The 22653-nt window shown below is 46.1% G+C and overlaps 1 protein-coding gene across 10 annotated transcripts in view; it reads left to right on the top strand.

Moving 5' to 3' along the window:
* Nucleotides 1-22653, top strand: part of arvcfb (ARVCF delta catenin family member b) — a 159392-nt gene that overhangs the window by 117159 nt on the left and 19580 nt on the right. For 9 of the 10 annotated variants that reach the window (XM_018762494.2, XM_018762500.2, XM_018762501.2 and 6 more), the window contains 6 exons: nt 1551-2056; nt 7014-7197; nt 11759-11876; nt 12886-13057; nt 14292-14309; nt 15047-15118. In XM_018762494.2, coding sequence (XP_018618010.1) covers nt 1551-2056; nt 7014-7197; nt 11759-11876; nt 12886-13057; nt 14292-14309; nt 15047-15118 — 1070 coding nt within the window. The remainder of the gene's footprint in view (nt 1-1550; nt 2057-7013; nt 7198-11758; nt 11877-12885; nt 13058-14291; nt 14310-15046; nt 15119-22653) is intronic. The other variant, XM_018762497.2, reaches the window with a different exon arrangement.

The following is a 22653-nucleotide window of genomic DNA, read 5'->3' on the forward strand; positions in this document are numbered from 1 at the left end:
ATTCCATAGACATGCCCATCATTCATATCTTGTTGTTGGTTACCAACACTCATAAATGGCAAGCATGGAAGCAAACTGAACTGAAAGGCACACTCTTAAACCTGTTCTGCTTGGGTGCTCTTTACTGGCAACTTCTGAAAAACTTCTGAAAAAATGTTTGCATTTGAAAAATTTGTTCAAGTTACAAATTTTTGTGACACCTGGAGGCATCCATCCATCAATCGTAAACAACCAGAATCGGTGAACAGGAGCCTAACCCGGCAACATAGGGTGTATGGCTGAAGTGGGAGGGGACACATCCAGGGTGGGACACCAATCCATCCCAAGTCACCCCAAGCAGGGCTCAAACCCCAGACCCGCCACACAGCGGACACCAGCTGAACCCCCCCACGCCTCCACGCCCCCACGCCCCCACCTGGAGCCAGTGTATTTGTAAAACGGCACGTGGAACGTACAGTGTAATGTGCAACACTTACCTGGCAGACTGACTGAAACCCCCAAGACAAACAGCGATCGTGTGCTTCGATTCAGCTGCACTTGCTAAGTTTCTAGACGTGCTAAATCACCCCAGAAATGTTGCAATTAACATAAAATACCCATTGAAGTTAAACTGCATAAGCGCTGACATTATGACCAAGCGCAGCCTGTTTTGTTACATGCCGTACATATGAAAGATGTGCGGGCAGGAGTTGTGCAGCTGTGATAAATGCCCTTCTTCTACTCTGGGAAGTCTGTACAGCAGAGGAGAGCAGCACAGAGTCGTGGCCAGTGTGTACCTCTAATTGGATTCCCTCCTCAGCTTCCTGTCCGTCTGCTTCCTGCAGCATCAAAGGTTATCTCTTGTTGCTCGCAGCCACAGAAAGAGTTGTACCGCGCTGGTTGGCAGCCGCATTTCTGACACGTTGTTCTTCCCATCGCTGTTTGGAAGAGATTCCTCCTTCCTGCGTGTAATTACTCCCCGAACCCTGAGAAAGATGTGCAGGCAAATCGTGTGCCTGCCTTGTTGAGGACTACAAGGATATCTCCAGCGCTTCACCTGCACATGTCGCCCTTCCTCAGCTGTGTATCCTGATTATGCCCTTGCTGGGAAGGGCTTCTTTGAGGCTCTTGTGCCAGCAAGGTGGCGCTGCCAGATGTTTCCCCTCTGCGGTCGCCACGGCCGCAATGCTCCCCCGCTCAGGGTTCGGAAGGTTGCTCATTTCTCCCTCTGCTTTCATACGACTCCCGGCTGCTTCCGGGTCGTTTGTGCTGCCTCCCCAATGCCAAGGCCCTGCTACAAGCATTAAAAAAGCAGGAAAATGAAGCTTTTTCGTATCGCAGGGGTGCTTTTCAGCCCTACGCTTCGACGGAGCTTTAATTAGCAGGATGCACTGTGCGTTTTAGATCTTTCTCTCTCACCTGTCTGTCACCTCAGTTTCTTTCTCGCTAATGTCTCACCTCACACTCTTCCCTCACTCCCCAGTTCCGCAGTACATCTCATTCTCCGCTTTTCTCATGCCATACTTACCCATTCAGCCTCTCACTTTCGCTGTCTCTGCCGCCCTCTTCAGGGGGGGCTACGAGGACCCCATTGAGGCAGAGCTGATCGACGAGCGACACCCCTACATCCATGGCATGTACCCGGCCCCCCTGGCACAGCCAGAGCTCGGCAGCTTGGCCAGCCTTGACCGCATGGGCGGCCGGCGCTCACCCTCCATCGACAGCATTCGCAAGGACCCGCGTTGGCGCGACCCCGACCTGCCCGAGGTCATCGCCATGCTGGGACACCCCATCGACCCCGTCAAGTCTAACGCTGCTGCTTACCTGCAGCACCTGTGCTACGAGAACGACAAGATCAAGAAGGAGGTGCGGCAGCTAAAGGGTGTGCCCGTGCTGGTGGGCCTCCTGGACCACCCTAAGGCCGAGGTGCACCGCAAGGCCTGCGGAGCGCTGCGCAACATCTCTTACGGCAAGGACCACGAGAACAAAGTGGCGATCAAGAACTGCGACGGCATTCCTGCCCTCATCCGGCTGCTGAGGAAGACTAACGACATGGAGGTGCGGGAGCTCATTACAGGTGCGTAGAGAGCCTTCGAGGTCGTGCACCGGAGGAGCGTGCCGCGATCTTGTTTTCTGCGCTCCCTGTCATTCTGCTGGCGCTCTTGTGGCAGTTTGTAGAAGTGTATTTATTTGGATGGTTACAGCATGTTTTCACTGCACTGCTACCTTTGACAGGCTTTGCCTAAAACAGTGGTGCTTAATGATGGCGGCACCCTCGGCAGCATCTGCAGAGAGCGACTCGGGCACGGCGCGAGCGATTGCCTCCGTGGCGCGATGTCGTTATGAGTCGTGATTAAAAAATAACTGCCCTCCACAGTGCGGGGGCAGAAGAGTTGCTCTCTCTGGCCCAGCACTGGCCATTTGGCAGCCCTAAGGCCCAGTAAAAACAAGCCTTTCCACATGCTCCATCAGCACGGTGTAGCCCCAACTGGGCATGCTTTTCTACAATTAAAAGTAATTGCATGCCTTCAAAATAGAACCTTGTCAATCGTCCATGTGCACTTTAAGGCCTTCCACAGCCTCCAAAACCACAGCGAGTTTTGTTTCCAACAAGGAAAGCAAGTCTAGGATTGATGTGGATATGACCGAGTATTTTAACAGACCAAGCACAGAAAGCACCAGTTATATTTTGACTTCCGTATGTCTTTGTGTATGGCTGTGTGCTCCCCTTAGGTAGGGTAGAGTAAGCGTAGTCGAGCTGAAATTCATCAGTTTGTGTGGTTTTCATACTTGCTGCCAGAGGAGGACAGAAGGCAACATTTATTTATTCACTCTTACAATTTTCAGCCTTTTTAACCCAATTTCTTGAAAATACCTTGATACTGGGACCCTTGTTTTCACCCTTAGAAGGACCAGTGAACTCTTCCACTCACGGAGAGGGCTCTGTCTGTGTACCTAGTCTTGGAGAGCGATGTTCTTAGCATTTCCAGTGGCAGAGGAAAGGGCCTGAGTTTTTAAGTGATGGAGCTGCACTAAATTCTGGCACAGCTGTCTGCTCCCCACACCCCTGAAAGTGTGCATAACTGAGAAGCTAGCACCGGGGGATCCTCAAAGCTACCCCATGTGGTAGAAAGCCATCCTGGGGAGATGGAATTGCTGCTGGGAGGCCTGCTGGGAGAATGGACCTGACTGGATCTCTAAATGGTGCATGCATGGATCCCCGGACGCTGATGTCTGCACACACATCCATTGGTTGACACACTTGCACACACTCCGCTTTTTCCTAGGGCTGAGAGCTCCTCGATGATGGAAAACATGCCACTCTGTGTCGCTCTTTTCCTGGAACAGCCCCCGTTCCCCTAGACTGTTACCCACTGACACATGCGACACAGTGCCAGAATTGTAGCCCCTTGGTTCATCTAGGTCCTCCTCTAATGGCCACTCCAATAGCAGCCGCTCTGTGCCCTCACTGTACCGTGGCTGGCCTTGGTGCTTTGTGTTCGTGGTGATCTGTCGATGGGGGATGGAGAATGGAAAAGGGGGTCGGCAAAGGACAGCAGTAAGTGAGTGGCCAGCTCAGGCAGAATGTCTCCAGCACCCAGAAAATTGAATTAACCGTGAGGTTTTGATGGAAACGAGGCAGGAGGAAACTCAATAAGCCACACCTTAAGGCTCTCCTGGCGGATATTTATTTTTTTATTTCATTCCGCTCTTTTTATTTGATCGGTGAACTGTCCGGGAGGAAGCGGGGGGCACGACAGAAAGAGCAACTTGAGACCTCTGAGATCTCCCTTCACCAGTGGCAAGGTAGACAACTTGATCTCCCCCGATAGGATGACATAGGACCGCTTAACTGCAGAGGCTTCCACTGCTATGTACAAACACTTGTATGATAAGAATTTAAAAATCTAAATCGGCTTTACGAGTCAAATTTGATCAATGATTTCGTCGGTTTCTATAATATTTCGGGATGCTGGTTGCAATGAGGGATGTGCGCTTCTGCTTTCTACTTCCTGCCTGAGTGCTCATGTGCAGACAGAATGAGTCTACGTAAGACCACGATAAAGCTATAGTTTGTTCAAAGATTTTCACAACAAAGGTTTTAATTTCTTTTCATTTTTAAGTGATTATTTTTGTATTTTATTGCTGAACCTTGATAAGAAAAAGTAGTGTTATTACTTTCAGGACAAATCAGCTCATCAGTTTGATTCATACTCTGATTTCATTATACAACTGAAATTGTTCAGTCTCTTTTATGTTTTTTAATTGATTTGGGAAGATCGGAGGTTATTAAACAAGAAGATTCAGTAACCTTGAGAGAAATTTTCAGCGCGGTAAATACATAGCTTATAAAAAGATTAGTCTGCTATTAACAATGGTTTGTTATTTAGCAGCCTTTTATGCTGTAGTCCATTTGTATTATGTATAAATTTTCTTGTCATTTGCTTACTGCATAGAGGTATAGAGATATTTCACTACAGAAAATAACCTTTCCCATGGACAGGAGAAGGGTTCTCCTCTCAGCAGATTAATCTTTTTAGTGTGTTTAAACACAACATTACTAACCGCTGTTACTCTTTAAATTAATTTGCACACAAAGCAATTAATAGTTGTCACCCTGTGGTAAACATTTTGGAAGGCAATAATTTTTTGTAGCATGTGAACAGTTTATGTAGCACGGATTTACTGTTATTGTTTCTGTTTTTTAGTTACTGGACTGTTAATAGGCTATATGTTAACAAATAATAAAAGTAAATGACTGGAACCCTTGGTAATTGTGCACAGCATGTAGTTATAAAACTGCAGTAGCATACTGTATACTTCCTTGGTAATAATGCATAATTAAACATTCCTCTTTGCTGCAGCTGTGTGTCTTATTGTTGAATGAAATGAAGTGATTCTAATCACACAAAGTGGAGGTAATTGACCCATTAGCCTTGCAGCAAAGTGTGCAAGTAGTCATCCTTCACCTCAAGCAATGGCAAAGGCTGCCACAATTGTCAATGTTTGAGTGCTGCTGCCATAGTATGTTCCTCTGGCAAGGTTCTCAGCCACTGTTTCTTCTTCATTGTTCAGGCTGAAGCAGTATAAATAAACTTCATTCATACCAAGTCTTTAAAAGCAGCATTGCTGCTTCTTAGTGTTTTACAGTTAGAAGATAAATATGCTACAAAAATAAAATGAAAGCCATTTTGCAATGAGTCAGTATAAAAATTACATCAACAAAATTAGATATCAGCGATAATAGCAAAACAATTTATAAGAAGGAAAGGGCAAAGAAAGGAAGCACGCAAATGTGTCACGTGAAAGCGATTCCAAATATGCCGATCTTAAGCCTGGATTTAAAGGTGGCTCCCAAAGTAAGAGATTCCACTGATTTTTGGGAGGAGTATTCCACAGTTTGGGGGTGTAGCAGGAGGAAGTGAGATCTCCCATAAAGTGTACAAGAGCCTGAGGGACTTGTAAAAAATGGTGAAGATTGCAAGGTTGGAAACAGACAGGTGCCAGGCCAAGAAGAGCTGTGTAAGGAAACATGAGAATTTTGAAGTCAGCTTGAATCATTACAGGAAGCCCTGCAATATGAGTAAGTCACTCACTCACCGGTGTCATGAAGACCCATATTGATCGTTTGGCTGTCCTCTTTTGTCCTGGAGTGTATGCTGTCTAAAACCTCTGATAACAGCGAGCACCTGCAGGGTTGTAATTTGGTGTGTGTGCTAAAAATACGTTTTACATTTACATTTGTGAACTTTGCACTTTTCTCTAAAGTGACATACAGCTAAGAGTAAACAAAAAAGACAAGAGGGCTTCGATAGAAACATGATTATTGAAGCAGAGCTCATTTGTTTCATACACCACTCATGTGTATCATACACTACACCTAATGAAGCGACATACACATAGCAAAATATGTACATGAAAAATAATAGGTGCTGAAGGACTAACTTTTGAAGATTTCAGGAACTTGGGAGGGAAATAGGTATGAAAGAGATTAATTCTGAGACCCTTAATTTTAATCTTGAGAATTCTTAACAGGATCCAGCAGCTCTGAGGGACAGAGGGAGTGCATTCCACCATATCTCGGCCAACACTGAGAAAGTACAGGCTGTAGATTTTTGTCCCCTTATGGTGGGGACTAAATAGAGCAGCATAGCACTCTTACTGAGATGTAAGGATGGATCAACTTTAGTAGGTGTCAAGGTGATCGTTTGTTGTCTTGTAGGCAATTCAGTTTTATTTTTTCTTTTCTCTAGGCATAGTTGTTCACAGGCAGCAATAGCCTGAATTACAACCTGTAAACTAAGTGGAAAATGTGGATTAATGGGACTATACAAATGAGGAATATGGACATTTTGTTCTTTGCTTATGGCTATGCCTCTGACTGTATGTTTGTTTGTATGTGTTTAAATTGTTAAACTGCGCCTTCAGCCTCTTGTTGCACCGAAAGGGAATGTATCCACCAGATCACAAACATCTAGCCTGAAATCAGACTAAATAGTTGATCATCTTAGCATTCCAAATAGCCGGGACAGAGTTTAAGTTCCGTTTTATATTTATTCATTTGGTGGGTATGGGGCCAGGGGGCGCACTTTACATTCAAGGCAACCTACAATTGTTACACTATTTACAGTATCAACTCAGGGTAAGTGCCTTGATCAAGGGTACTACAGCATGAGGTAGGATTCAACCCTGACTCCTTTGAGTAGCAGGTGGCAGCTTTATTCACAACACCACCTGCTGCCAGTCAATGAAACACACAGCAACATACTTGATTAGACTACGAAGTCATGTAATAACATGTTTTCCCAAGTTTTTTGATGCTTTGGCCTTGTGACTTTATGTGTAATATGTCAGCATATAAAAGATTCCCATGTTGTTTGTTAATTATTGTAACTTCAGCATTTATCTTTATTCCATTTTTCATCAAGCACATCCCATTCCTGGAAAGGAGAACTTGTGAAGATATATAATTCTGAGGCATAATTGTTCGTGATGTGGCCCCCTGGACCGACCTCTCCTCTTCCCCTGGCCAGGAACCCTGTGGAATCTCTCTTCCTACGAACCTCTGAAGATGGTCATCATAAACCATGGCCTGCAGACCTTGACCAACGAAGTGATCATCCCGCACTCGGGCTGGGAGCAGGAACCCAACGAGGACTCCAAGCCCCGCGATGCAGAGTGGACTACAGTCTTCAAAAACACCTCCGGGTGTCTGAGGTACCTCCAGACCTCCAGAGTGTGTCTCTGACATTTTTCCCAATTCAGCAGATGCCTCAGTTCACTGCACACGCCAGCTGGGGGTGACATGGATAACAATGCATCTTTCTGCCTGTAGTAGCACTCGTGAGATGGACACCAAGTCAGCCAGGATGGCGGAGTAGAAATACTCAGCGCTTATGAGACAATGCCAGTAGGGTTTAAGTATAATGGACCTCCAACCCCCATCTCCAGGAAAGCAGAAATCGAGCCAAACCGGAAATGTTACAGCTCTTCAGGATGACAGACTGCTTTCAAACTGGCCGTGGTCCATTTAAAGACTAAAAAAAATCAATACGGCGGCCTCAATTACTCCACTTTGCGGCCATTAGCACTAATAACTAATAACCCAGCCCCTCTTACCAGAGTGTGGTACTGACCCATGGGGGCTGTTTGGCACCCTCTGCTTTGATTTAGATGTCCAAAGCTAAGAGGGTTAGCACATCTCCGCTACTGGGCCCGCAGCCTCCCATCTGCACCAGCTGCTCTCTGGGTGTTTAATATATGTCCAGGAGCAGTGTCCCGTCGGCCTATTGGTGCTCCTCTCTGACATGTTTTCTTTGAACCTCAGCCAGATATTTTAGTGCTTTTCTCTCCTTCTCATCGAGGCTCTTAAATGCCAAGGTCTTGGGTAAAACTAAACAAAAAGCAGCAAAGGAGTTTGTGGCCGAAGTAAATGACCCCAGTGTTGACATGTCGTATCGCAGATGACGAATGCTTCGTATGGTCTTTCCAACGTAGGATGCAAGCTTCCAGTGCTGGTGTAGGAATGATGTCAGTATTCCTGCCATTTGATTTTGGAGTTTAGCTGTTTTTCTCAGAGGTTGTCTGTGGAACTTTTGAACGTATTTCTCTGCCCAGGTAATTGATGGTTTGGAGAGAAGAGCTCTTTTTACAGGTTTTTGCTCTGCTGCAGTGACCTTGCACCCACATTGCGATGCAGGATCCAACCTCATTAGGCCATTAGAGGTAATTGATACTTCAGGCGTTTGCGTGCCCTGCTCGCTCATGATCAGAGGGGCCTTGCAGTGCGACTGTGATCGACTTGGTGGTGATATGTTTTTTTTTTTGAGGGGGGTGGCGGCACAGTCATTGCTTTGCTCATAGGTAGCATTTGGTGGAAGGACGACGGGCAGCTCTCTGGCTTCCAGCCACCAAGATGGACTCTGCGAGCCTGGTCTCTCCTGCCATGCAGGGTAACATCAATGTCAGCCCTAACCTCACTGCCCCTGGGACAAGAGGGGGACACGAAATGGCGGTACAGGAGCAGCCCCATGGATTGCGCCAGTCGACTAGTGTTTACATTTAAACTGCTGCAGGCTCACTCGACCACCCGCTATGATTGTTACTTATCTGTGGCTGTTACAATCATTTACCATTTGGCCATCTGTAGTGTGTATCATCAAGTTTGTCAGGGTTCAAGAGAAGGTCAAGAGACCTGGCATTAGTGAGCAGTTAATGCTCCTCCCCCCAAGTCCAAGTCTCTGCTTTCTCTTGTTTCCATGGTCTGAATTTGAGCCATAGGCTGGCGGGGAGCCACTCTGCGGAAACATGGTTGTGGTGCTAGGGGTGCTATCCCAGGACTGGTCGCTTGGCTCTCCCTGTATAGCCTCCGTAGCACCGCTAATCCGCTGCAGCTTGAGCATTGCAGTCTGGGCTCCAGTCACACCCCCGCTCCTCCCCCCTTCCTCCATTCCCCCAATTTTACACATTCCAGATTAAAATTCCTCTGGCTTTTTCTCCTCTACATACATCTGGGTCTGTTTAAGCGACCTGGAAATGGGACGTGGGGGGGCAGGGAGTGCGGTTCACATCTTACTGTCCTTAAGTTACATCCCGTCATTCCAGGAACCGCCTCCTGACCCCATTTTGTTTGACTGAGCGCCTCCCTCTGCTTGCTGGATAAGTGTGGGTCCCTGGATCTGTGCGCTTGGTACGGAGCCTGAGAACAGTTCTGCCAGGCTGTTGGTAGATGGTCCAGCCGGGACTGGAGCCACCTTGGCTGACATCACAGGTACAGTGGTGAATGACACTGATGGTCCAAAGACAGGGTGAGCTAAACAGAGGGCAGCAGCGGAAGTACGGCTGGATTATTGTCTCTAGTTACCCTGGCCTGGACCTCCACCTGTCCAGTGAGCCTGACCGGCCCAAGCCTTGAACCATCCACAGGGCCAGATTCGGGCCCTCCATGCTGCTCTGACAGTCAGCCGTGCACGATGACTCTCTGTCACCATCGTGCCTCGGAACTCACTGCCGGGCCCATTTCTATGGAAACCGTAACCAATGACATCTGTTGCCTAGTAAGCTGCCTAGCAGCAATGCCACACTGGCAGTAAACAGACTGGGGTTTAGTGCTGTTGCTGTCTGTGTGCATTTATTATCCAGCTTCCTTGAAATGGAAATGGAGTTGGTGGTCTGGACAGCTCAACTGTCCTGCTCTAATGACCAGGGACATTTTGCATTAAATATCCAGGCTGCCTGCATTAAATGTGTATATTTACATAATCATATCATTTTTTCATATCCTTGTTGTTGTAGATTGTCCTAATTAAAACTTTCTTTTCACTGGGTGAAAAGAGAGACACTAGAGGCTGAGTATTACATAGCAGAATCCAGAACGAGGCCCAGTCCAGTGATGTTAAAGGTGTTGTTCATTTTAGGGTGAAAAGGTCATCGTGTTAGTGGTCGGACAAGGGTTACAACAGGCTACCGTGTAAGTGTTTTAATGATGTGGAGTGTTAGGAAATCAAAGGTGGTTCTCGACTCTAAGCGATTAAGTGGGTCAGGGTTCCATATAGTTGGGTGTAACCTTCACATCACGGGGCTGTCCATTCATCACCTTGATGTACCCCACAGGACAGCCATGCAGAAGATTTGCAGTGAAACAGCCAGCTCCCTTGTTCTTTTGTACGGTGCTCCATAAAGTATCACTGCAGAAAGTGGGCTGTCTGAGGACTTCTTCAGGCTTTGGCCGGGCACAAAGCTGAAAACATAATGAATATAGGGAAAAAAAAGACTTGATTTATTTGCTCAAGCAACTGATTGAAAAAACAACCATTAGAAATGCATTAAGCGTTAGGCTTGGATGGCACTCGTGAAGGAACGAAGGGCACTTACGTAAGACAGAGGCAGAGATTCCCAAGAAACGGCCGTCCAGATGGCAGTCGGCATCTGCATTTCTCCAAATTGATTTGTTTTAATTAGGGTAAAGTACTGTAATGGCAGGGCTCCACCTGAGATGAGTGAGTCCTTTGGCCCAGGAGCGACGGAACAGGACATGGCCCTGAGGAGAACACAGACTTCTCCAGCAGGTCTGTGACCAGCAAATCCTTTGGATGGTTGGGTAGTTTCGCTGGATATCTGCAGGAGCTCACATACAAAGACTTACCTTCCCAATAACGCAACAGTTGATCCGTGTGGTAAATTCCTCGAAACGTTGGCCGCCGCCATAAATACCTCTGAGCGCTGAAGGAACTGGCATGCGGCTGCTCTTGTAATTGAAAAGTTTTGCTCAGGTGTTGGAGGATTTTAGAGCAGTAACTCATATTCTCTTACTTTGCTGACATTTTTGTGCAACGTGACTACAAGTTTCACCTACAGGTAGTCCTCGACTTACAGCAGGGTTTTGTTCCAACAACTTTGTTGTAAGCTGACTTTATCGTAAGTCGCAAACCTCCCTTATACTATATGATATAACCCATAAGGGCATATAAACCATGAAAATGTATGAACTTAATAATTAACATACTGTATGAATGCTACATCATATAATAGGGCTCTATTGTATTTTTTTCACCAATTTCACACGTTATTCATGTTAAAATAATACAGATATGAAATGAATGTTATAGAGAGAATTTGTTTTTGCTTGCCAGCCATTGTAAAAAAGTAACTTTAATGGAATCACAAGCAAAATGTTCTGTAAATAAAACAATGTTTGTGTAAATAAAATGCAACCACTGACAGACACACTGAGTCAATAAGAAATATAGTGCCTTCCAGCAGCACGGCCAGTCGATGTTATCGTACGGCGGATGGAGCAGTCATCAGTAAATGTTACAGGGAAACCTCAGGACTCGAAAATAATGTAGTTAGTTTGATGGGATGCCATTGTAAGCTGAAGTTGAGTACTACCTGTATTTACAAGAATTTATCCGTTTGTCCACCTGGGTAATTTTTCCTGGAGCAATTCAGGGTAAATACCTGCTCAATGGTACTAGAGCAGGAGGTGGGATTTGAACCTCTTTCCTTTGGGTGCAAGGTCATAGCTCTAAATTGCATTACTTGTTTCCCCTACTTGTTTGTGTTTTGCTCTGCTTTCCCTGCCTTTTTGTGATGATATTTGACTTGTCCCAAGTCTGTGGCGGAGATGACCTACGATGGGTGTGTTACGTGCAGGTGCATGATGGGGCTGCCTGCTGCAATGCAGGAAGGCAGCAGCAGTAGGATCCCACCTTCATGATGCCGTAGTGCTGTGTTGTGGATGTGTAGCTCTCTGACGCGGCTTCGCGACGTGTTGCAGGAACGTGAGCTCGGATGGGGCGGAGGCTCGCCGGCGGCTGCGGGAGTGTGATGGCCTGGTGGACGCGTTGCTCCACGCCTTGCAGTCAGCTGTGGGGAAGAAAGACATGGACAACAAGGTGGGTCTCTTGGACCTTGGTCTACAAATCCCCCCACTGGCATATCTCTCATTGTGGGGATTTCGCTCTTAGTATGATGTTAATAATTAAATCAAGAAATCCTAACTGCTGTAAAAAAGAAAGTGTTATGAAACTGATACTTTGTAACCTAAATCTGAACACACACACATTTATACACTGTCTGAAACCACTTGTCCCTTGTGGGGTCATGGTGAACCAGAGCCTAACCCTTCAACACAGGGCATGGGGCTGGGGGGACACACACCCAGGATGGGACGCCAGTCCATTGCCAGGCACCCCAAGCAGGACTCGAACCCCAGACCTCCCAGAGAGCAGGACCTGGCCAAACCCGCTGTGCCACCACACCCCCCTATAGCTAAACATTTCAATTCTATACACATCAGTGTATGGCCTAAACTAATATTTATCCAGCTACCTGTTTACCATAAGTTACCCTACCACAATGGAGCTGTCCTGTATCTTGAATTTCTCTCAGTCACCATGTTAAAGTCCTTGTACGTGCAAAAACACTTGGCTATTAAAGTCTTGTCTTTTTCTTAAAGTTCTAATAAATAAATTAATTAATACAAGTCATAATAACTAAAAGACCTGAAGTCTGTATTTGAAGAGGCAGTGTGAATGGCCCAATTTGGACCGTTTTAGTGCCCCCCAAACTTAAGATTGTTTCATACCGGTTATCAGGAACATGGTCCACATTGCAGAAACAATATATTTATATCTATATTTCTATAAACAAAACAATATCCCCCTCATAACCTCCTGCAGGGCGTTCTTTATTTTTCATAGCTGAAGGTTGCAGCCCCAGTGCAACACCCTCTGTGGGGGACCCACTGGATAACAGGTTCAATTGGCCTCAGGCTGGCCCTGCTCAAAGTGTGGGGAAAACAAACAAACAAACACACACACACACACACACACACACACACACAGTGGACCTTCTGTGTTCAGAGAATGATCCCTGTCTGTGGTTTGTTCCGTGCCCTCGCAGTCGGTGGAAAACTGCGTGTGCATCATGCGGAACCTGTCCTATCACGTGCACAAGGAGGTGCCGGGGGCGGAGAAATACCAGGACCCCTCTGTCAGTCAGGCTCCAGGCTCAGCGGGGCCACAGAGGAAGAAGAAGGACGATGCCGGCTGCTTCGGCGGAAAGAAGGCCAAAGGTAATGAATGACCCGCGTGCAGGGCTCGCGGAGAGGGGGCCGAACACTGGTTCCCTCCCAGTGTGTTTGACTGCAGTACAGCTAGTGAAGACACGGGCCACTACTACTCAGTACCACACGCTGAATACAATGGATTGTTCGGTCCAGGGAGCCGCTGGACGGCCAGTCCTACTATAGCCCTGCGCTGGACCCCACAATCATGCGATACCTGTGTTTCATGTGAATTCGTGCTGTTGGCCTGTGTTTGTGATCATGAAAACAGCGTATGCCATCTGGGGGTGCCATGTCTGTCGTGTCACTGTGCTCCCACCCAGGCAGCATCCTGAAGTTCTTCATTGCACAGCAGGGGGCCGTGACACTTTACAGCACTTATGTGAAAATGTTCTTACGGGTGAATTTTGAAATAAACACACACCCACTCAACTAAAACTACAGCTGTGCTTAGGGAAGTAATAATGAGCTTAAAATGTCTTTTTTTGCTTGTTATAAAACCTAACCCTAGCCTTACCAGACTGCTCTCTGCTCAGTTTCTGATCATAAATGTAAAGATTTCATCTGACTTAAAGGGCGCTTTTTCTCTCCCAGAAAAAAGAACCCAGAGTCAGTTTTTTCTTTGAACGCTGAGTCTTTAACTGTCAATGTGATTTGTACCGGCTTCTTCCAAATTAAATCCTTTTTTAGGATTCAGTTTGAAAGTGTTTTTTGTGTATTTTTCCCAGATACAGGGCCAAAAAAAAATCTGTTTACAATAGATGTAAATCAGCGATAAATGGGAATTGTTGTGTTTTTATTGCATGAATGTTTCATTCGCACTGAGATTTTAGTTATTGGGGTTGCTATAACATCTTTGGGAACGATTTATAATTCTGGGAGCTGTTGAAAGCACTCAGATTTCCTTTCCCAGAGTGTCTGTAAACCCGGCATGTGCCATCTGTGTGGCCGTTGCCATCGGGATGCCCCCCCCCACCAAACACTGACATCGGGTTCTTGGAACCCCAGCCGATCCCGCTAACGGATTTTGTTTTATTGCCGTGTGTTTCTGCAGTGTACTTGCTTCTCTGCTTATTTACAACCTTTGTTTAAGTGAAGAACTGTGCGCCTGTAAATTCTGCCATCCCTAATGCACATACCTTTTATCATTCCCTTTCTCTCCCCTCCCCCACCCCCTGCCCTGCTTGCATTTTTTTTTTTTTTTTTTTTCTTGCATTGCTGCCGCTTCGTTCGCTAACTGTAGAGGAATGGTTTAATCAAGGTGAGTTTCCTCTCGCCTCGCTTCCAACACACTCCTTTCTTCTTGTTAGAATTCTCCTGTACTGGAGACAAAGAGCATTTTTGACCTTTGGGCCAATGGTAGTCCAAACCAGCCCGTGCCCAGCACCCACACTCACACCCGCAGCAATCCCCCCTGCCGCTGATGGATGCAGCGCACTGGACGCCCTGCTGTCATCCCTCACCAGATGACCGCAGTCGAGTCCATAACAAAGTCTGGCTGCTCTGCCTGTTAACCACAGTGCATGGATCTGATTGGCCAGCGCTCCCCTCGTTTCCCTCTTACTGTTTAATGCCACAACCGGCTCCTGCAGGTCTCCCGCAGGCTGATGGTGATGGCGGAGAGCCGTGTCTGGCAGCTCCGGCTTCCCTCAGCCTGACGGCGCACTGACAGCCGTTAGACTTTCTGGCTGGGAGCGCTCTGCCTCCTTCTCCCTGGGCGGAGGCCGCTGCTGGGTTTGGTGCTGTGTGTGCGGGGCCAGTAAGAATGCGTGTGTATCCGAGCGTGTGCTCGACCGCCGGAGTCTCTGTGTGGATTTATCTGTGCGTGGGCATGTCTATATATGTTTGCATGTGTGCAGTGTGCATACGTGTCTGCTGAGGTTGGTATGGATCTGTCTGTGTGTGTTTGCATGTGTGACAGGGACGGGCTCCCTCCGGGTGTGACGGCTCTGTGTGAAGGTGACGCTCATCCTGACCTTTCTCGCTCACCTTCCACAGGCAGAAAAAACGGAGAGAACGACAAAAACTATGACACTCTGGACCTGCCTAAGCGAACAGAACCCACGAAAGGTACGTACGAGTCCGACTGTGACAGCCCACAGTGCACGAATGAGCGGCATCGACTGACACACGGGTCCCTTCCCTGACATCATTCAAATATTCATAACATATTCAAATATTCTTGAAACTTACAGCTATGAAAAACGGTAACAATGAAAGAATGATTCTTTATAATTTGCTGTTTCTACACATTCACACCGGGGCTCTGTTGAAATGTAGTGTCTTCACTCTGTATGTCCTGAGCCAAGTACTGTTTCTTTGTCTCTGAATATACTATGATGCAACTGTTACATGTTCCTTTAAAAGCATGTGTATGTTGCAATAATTCAGATGAAACGTATCAGTGTCAAAGACTCGAATAAACAGCCGAAGTGCACCCGCATCGAACACCTGTCTGCAGCGATACAGAGCACCTCTGCAAGGTTTAATGATATGGTGAAAGTCATTCTCTCTCGTAAGCCACAAAAAGAGGCTGTAATCTAAATCATATTAAAGAGACAAGTCAATACTTTAAAATGCAAGGTTAATGTCTTTATGCCACTTTGGTTTAGTGACATGATCTATTATATAGCAATGAAATGAGGATGTAGTGTGTTTGACTGAATTGCCAGTTCTGAGTTGGGCAGATGAAATGGGTGTAATAAATTCAGCTGAAAATAGTGCTGAACAGCACGTTGCAATAGTATGTGATGAGTCACCAGGACCATCTAGAGCTGATGTTGTTCTGTCATCACTGATTTCTTGGAGGCGACACTGCTGGTCAGTTCTGATCCACTGGAGCTAGAATGGGCAGTAGCTGTACTCAAGGTCGTAGGACCTACAGTATATAGGTTCAGATTACCATGCACTTACCCCTTGACTGGAACGCTGTTTGAGGTGTAGATGACAACCTTCAAATAATGAGTTTAATTGACCAAAAGACTTTAATTGATGTTTCTACGATCCACAGATTCTCACACACACCCACCCCCCATTGGCATTGCTGTGCGCTCATGGGCAATGATATGCCGTGACCCCATTCAGAATCCCATGATGTGTGTATTGACACACACAGGTAAAAATACCCAAGATAAAAAGGCACTGCATGTCTAAAGTCACATGTCCTACTACAATGTAGAAGCAGGTCAAACAAAAAGTCAGACATCACTGCCTCCCTCCTCATTCCATTAAGACTGGTTAGTGGTTCCCCAGCCCCGGGTGCCAAGCCGTGCCCACAGGGGCGGACAGGTTAAACCATCTTAATTAAGACAGCGAGGCAGGTGTGATGAGCTGGTATTCCAGGTTAATGTGTGTCCCGGAGCTGGTGGTCCTTACGCAGAGCCCCCACGCCCATGTGGATCTCCCTCGCCCTGCCCCTGCAATCAGCGATGGCTGCAGTAAGAGGGTTTAGCCCCGGTCCCTGTCAGGATTAGGAGTCAAATGAGCCTAGTGCTGTAGAATATTAAACACCCCTGAGAGCAGACTGTGGCTGCATTCACACACATTTCTCTTTTTTTCCCCCGAAAGATTTTCTTTTATCCTGTATGAGGCACTTTGACCTGGTGCAACCTGTCAAGATTTTTTTCTGGAGAATTGTTTTGTATATGAAGTATAAATCAAGGCATGCTCCAAGGTCTAACAGAAGCATCTGAAAGTGAACAGCAATTCCTGTTTCCCGTAATTGGTCACATTAGCTGGCCAAAGTGGGCTGCTATTAAACTAGATTACAATTAATTGCAGTGGTTTATGTAGGTAAGCCGATTTTGCCTTTTATCGCCTCAAAGTCAAGCAAAGCAGATGAGCCTCAGGAATAATTACCCGTTTTTAGTCACAGCTGCAGCAGCGATAATTGTAGTATGGTTTTAATGGGCCACAATTAAAAATAATCTTGCTAGCCCTGCGCTGGGATTTTTGTGAAATTAATTAGTGGCCTTCGGTGTTGATGATAGGTGTTGACTCGTGAACTGGAGGTGACTCAGAAACCGCACCTTCTGTGCAGGTTGCGGGATGCAGAAAGCTGTTGCTGTACTCCGCTTAGTGCCGAAAAGGGGAGATGAACATGTTCATTTTGTCCTTCAGTGACCTTGCCCATTTATTTGGTTGACTGAATCCTGGGGCATTTTTTAAGGCATCAGCGTAAATAGATAAGAGTTCATTGCTTTGCAATAACTCTAAATATCAACAATGTGTCCCTTCAAAGTAAGCCTTGGGAAATTACTGGTGCTTGGACTTTATTTGACGGAAAATGGAGTGAGGAGGAGAAAAGCAATAGCATCGCCACGGTTATGTCCCGCATCCCAGCTAGGGGTAAGTTTCAGCTCCTTTGCAGTGCTGTAGCCTCCCCATATCTCTAGATACAGATCGACGTGAAGCTGTTGAAGAGCGTACAATCCTCTGTGTGCAACCCCAGCGTTGCCGTCATCATTAGGCGGCATCCCGACAACCAAGTATTGGCTGGCCGCACAGGCCCTTCACCTGGCACAGGTAATTGTGGAGAGTGTCCAGTGCTGTCTGTTGGCTCAGCCCAGGGTTGCTGGGATTATCTCTGGGTACAACACCGTTGCTGACGTCCGATGGAAGGTATGGGTCAGCTGTGCTGCGCAGTGGAAAGGTCCTCTTGGCAGCAATAAGCTTTTTCAAGACATGAGGTTTCACACCACTTCTTGTGGTATACAGTATTTTTTCACATTTAAACAGAATATTACAAAGGGGCAATTCATATATTAGAGGATAAATCGTTTCAACAACAAAAATGTGGACAAATTGCTTTGCTGACATGCAATGCAGTGCATGTTCCACCTAAATTGCAGGGCACTCATTTTCACTCTATTTGACAATGACATTTTGCAAAGGCACCAGCAGGACAACTGAGAAAAGATGTGAGTCTGTGAGTCACAATTTTTACCTTACCTTTTATCATCTTGCTCTTCCCTTCTCATTCTTGCCTGCAGTCAGAGAACAAATTGACATCAGGTTTTCGGAACGGTGACTCACAGGCCTCAGTCTGCTCTGGAACTTCTCAGCAGAAGAAGATGTACAAAGAACAGGAGACATCTCCCTCGCCACCTGACTGCTGTCTTTACCCTTTCCGTGATCTTTCGAGACACTAAATTACAGTACAGCCACACCGCTAGTACATATTGTGTAGAAGGGTGCGAATGAAGGTGGGAGTTAGTTTGAAATGATCACACATAACCACCAGCTGCATGATTGCCGTTGAGTTAACATGGAGAGACCACCGTGATTTCAGGTTCCTGGTGGCTTTCGCAGCTGTCTTATAAACCACCTGTGCCCCGTGTGTGGCTCATTTGCAGGGTCGGGGCCCCTTGAGAGGGTTAAGTTTGACAGCCTGTTCTCACAAGGATGGTGCCGTAGGGTTAGGCTACGTAGCCCGTAGCTCAGGATGGCTCAGCAGGATGACTCAGCATGGTATCGTGGGAGGTCACATGTGCACCACACACTCCGAAGTACCTACATCAGTGTGTGCTTGCAGATTTCAGGTGCTAATGTGTTTGATTTAGTGTGTGGGATGTATAAATCTTCAAGTAAGTTGGCTTGTTTCCCTTAGTTCAGGTCCTCAGCTTTATTTCTACTGGAGCATCCAGCCATTGTGTTTGTGACAGTGGTAGCATTTGATTTAAGAGTTGGTTCTCATCTCCCGGTATAAAAGCCCTGCTGGGAGATGTGCTGCATCCGCACTGAACGTGCTCTGTCTCGATCCGGGGGTCACCCTTGGCCCCCAGCCTGTCTTGTTGTCTGCCAGGCAGTGTGGATTCACGCCGACTTCCGTCTTCCTTCTCGTTCTGTGCAATGTCATCGTTCATCGCCGGCCCGTTCATCACATTAGCACCTGTCCCCTTGTCTGAGACTCCCCCCACCCCATGGGCAGTGACAGCAACATGACTCCACAGCTCGGGAGAGGACGACGTGCGTTTGAGTTTGACTGAGATGTTCCCGCTGTCCCTGGAGGCCAGTAAACGTGATGTGTTTAATGTGCGTCACATTCTATGTCAGGATTTATAAATAAATTCAACCTGAAATGGCTGCTCGCAAACGCTGGGCTGTTTGTGCCGTTAGACTCATCCTGTGGGACTGTAGAACTCCTCCTGTAATTCGTAGCACCAACGCGCTAGTGGTTTTATCGCGGACTCCTAACGGGTCAGGAACACCACGATGGGGTAAAGCGTGCTTCTTCCTTTGCCGTTGCCAAACCTTTCGGCTTTGTAGCCGTACAGTGTCCCTCCTCCAGCACACAGCGAATGACGCTTGTCTTCCTGACATCATTGCCTGCTCATCTTTTCTCTCATTGCTGTCAAAATTCACACAGTCCTGATATCTCTCTGTCAACCTGTTTGCGTCCTTTTCCCCGTACTGGCTCTCAGTGGCCTATCAACACCCCCGTGTAAAAACTCAATGCAGTATGTGACCTGCCTGAGTCGGCTTTAAACACACTGGAAATGCTCTTTCTTAAATTAACAACCCTGGTCTCGTATTAAATTTATATTTTTTGCTATTATTTGTTTATTTAGCTGATGTTGTACCCCAAAGCAATGTACAATATTAAGCCACGTATAATTATTTACCTATTTATATAGCTGGGTAATTTTTACTGTATTAATTCAGGATAAGTACCTTGCTCAAGGGTCCTACAGTAGGAGCAGGATTTGAAGCACGGTCCTTGCAGTCCAAAGCAGCAGCTGTAACCACTACACCACCTTGTATATAATGGTGTTACTCTTTGCTGTTTGTATGAAACAAATTATTATCCCTTGCAGGAACTAAACTGTCATTTTGACAAACTATATATTAAATAAATATATTATTGAAAACAAATGCAAGTACTAATTTCTTTGTAAACTGTGCACACATTAAGACAAATTTTTGCTGCATCCAACAACTAGAGTGTTAAGTTTTCTCAGCAGTGAAAGGGCCTGTATATCACCCTTATGGCCTTAGGCCACAGCCAAATAGGCCGTAATCGGTTCGCTCACTCAATACGTTATTAAGTGCTTTGTTTATTTGTTCCCTTAAAATTAATAACACAACGTTAAACATACTTATAATTAATCAAGTGTCCCATTATTAATTTCTTCATATCCTCTATCTCATGAACAATTTAAGAACTGAAAAGTTGATTACCCTTAAAAATATCATTAATGTCATTAAATTTAATTGTACAATGTTGTTTAACATAAACAAAATCAAGTTTCCCAAACCAAATGCACTTTTTAAAAGGGAAAAATAGTTCCATACCACTTGCTAAAACGTATATTGTGTGACGTTTTGATTAATGACGTTGGTTTGGAGTAAACACAGCCAACATTTTACAAGTATGTAGAATCCAAGAAATAAGATTCAATTTTATTGAAGGGTTTTAATGCTAATGCATTTGTTAGGGCCCCCACTTAGAAAAGTCATATTGTAAGCTTTAAGTATTTGTTACACTTTATGATCACGCACATCTGTTGCACAGTGACGATTCAAAAGGTTATTCTCCAGCTATTATTTGTTGTTTCGTTCCATGTCTAACACAGCAGTGGTGTTAGTGGCCTGGGCGAAACAGAATTACACGCCACTCGAGGCAGGTTGTGCCTCAGCCGCAGAGCTTGTATCTTCGCTGAGACGGTCTGCTTTGTGCTTATTACATTATACCTGCCATTTGAATTATTGACTTTATCTACGTCCGAGCCATGACACTTAGTAGATGCTATACTGCCTATGCCAATATCCATTGTCACACAGACGAATTAGATTCAGGTAATGCATATGCTGCTCAATGTGCATCACAATCACAAGGAAAGTTGTTAAAAATTGTTCAAGTTGACAGCAAACTGACAGTACATAAATACAGAGTTAATTTTATGAGCAGGTAACGGATAAGGATAAAGCGGATGGTTTACATGTGGGGAAACCCCCCCCCCCCCCCGCAAAAAAAAAAAAAAAAAAAAAAACCACAGTGACGCACAACGTTATGTTAGCCAGGTCTGTATCTCTGATGGCAAACTAAACACTAACGGTACATTGATGTGGCAGACAAACAGATTTAATGTCTTATTTGTCTGAAGTTCTAAGGCACTCAGCTTTTTTCTTCATCCTGGAAATCACATTTATGAGGAAATTTTTTCCTCCTCTTATATATACAGTAAATGTCTTGAGTTGTGAATCAAATGTTTTTTTTTTCCTTCTCATATTTAGCCGTCTGAGTCCAGCTTATGGTGAAATTGATAAATAACACTTACTGTGAAGGTCTAGGAGTTTGGATGGAGCCTGAAAGCTTTGTGGAGAATCTTGGTCTGATTTACAGTCGTCCTCCTGTTAGAGGGAAAAGACCATCAGGCCACAGAGATAATTACAGTGGAGCATTAGAGCCATCGGGAAGGAACGTGGTGAGATTTATCCCCAGTTGACGCCTCTGTTTTCTTCAGCTATTAAGCCAAGATGAGATGTTTTTGCTTCTTTAAGAAACGCCTTAATGTAATTTCGGGCAGATCAGGCATTAACTTTTGGTGTGGACCACAATGGTGGATGTTTCATTTGTAATTTATCGTTTTATCCTCTGTAAACAAACCCTTATATTAAAACGCTCGTCTTAAAAGCCGTATCGCGGCGAGAACCCTCATTTTCAAGTTGTTGTTTGTCTTTTAAAGCTATCTTCACGCCTACGCTGTGCCTCGTCACGCGTTGTAAGTATGGCCGATGACTGCTCTTGACGGACCCTTCGTTCTGATCTAGACCCTGAAGATGTTAATACCTTGCAGCCAGGAGTGACCCCCTGGAGGGGCTTCAAATTGCTTCCAAAACTGCCTCGTGCCTTCTGAATCGGAGCGCAGCGCGGCAGGCTAAGACACTCCCCATCACTCGGGGACGAGAACAGCATGGGGCTAAACCGTGCACTCGGCCGCTGGGCCTGGGGCTGTTTCTCCTCCCTCGGTGGGACAGCGAAGCGTGCTCCCTGCCTTGGCCGCTGCCTTCTTTCACACCCCGTCTGCAGCACCACGATGCCTTCACTTCAGATCACATCATATGGGAACCGTCCCTTTTGTGCTTCTTCTGCCTTCCCGTGAAGCGGAGCTGTTCCCCTGGGGCCCCGGGGCCTGTTCCAGTGGGGTCGCGCTGGGCTTGCAGGAAGGGCTGCTCACTGCAGTGCTTAAAATGCACAAAGCAAGGACAAGGCTCCATTTCTCGCTGAAACCCATGTCAGATGCAGCTGCCGTGCGCCGGGAATACCAATTTGCTTGTCCTATTTACCAAACTCCACACAGCTAACCAGCTGTCTTAGAAGTTTTATTCATGTGAAGCATCTCCATGACAACTTTCATGTAACCCACTGAGAGGGTAGATTCATACGCAGCTGATATCAGGTGGCTTTCTTTTTGTCTTCAAGAGTCTGTCTTTCCTACTCATACCAGCCTCAACTGTGGCATCCAGTTCTGCTGTAGTCGCGCTCCAGCGTGTGTCTTTGTGTCTCTGTGCACATGATATGTCTGTGCAACCATCACAAGAGAGTTAGACTCCGGCGCTGGTGGTGTGGACTGTAATACGTATAGAAAATGAGGGAAAAGTAA

Source organism: Scleropages formosus, chromosome 12, assembly GCF_900964775.1.
Source record: "Scleropages formosus chromosome 12, fSclFor1.1, whole genome shotgun sequence".
Classification (NCBI taxonomy): domain Eukaryota; kingdom Metazoa; phylum Chordata; class Actinopteri; order Osteoglossiformes; family Osteoglossidae; genus Scleropages; species Scleropages formosus.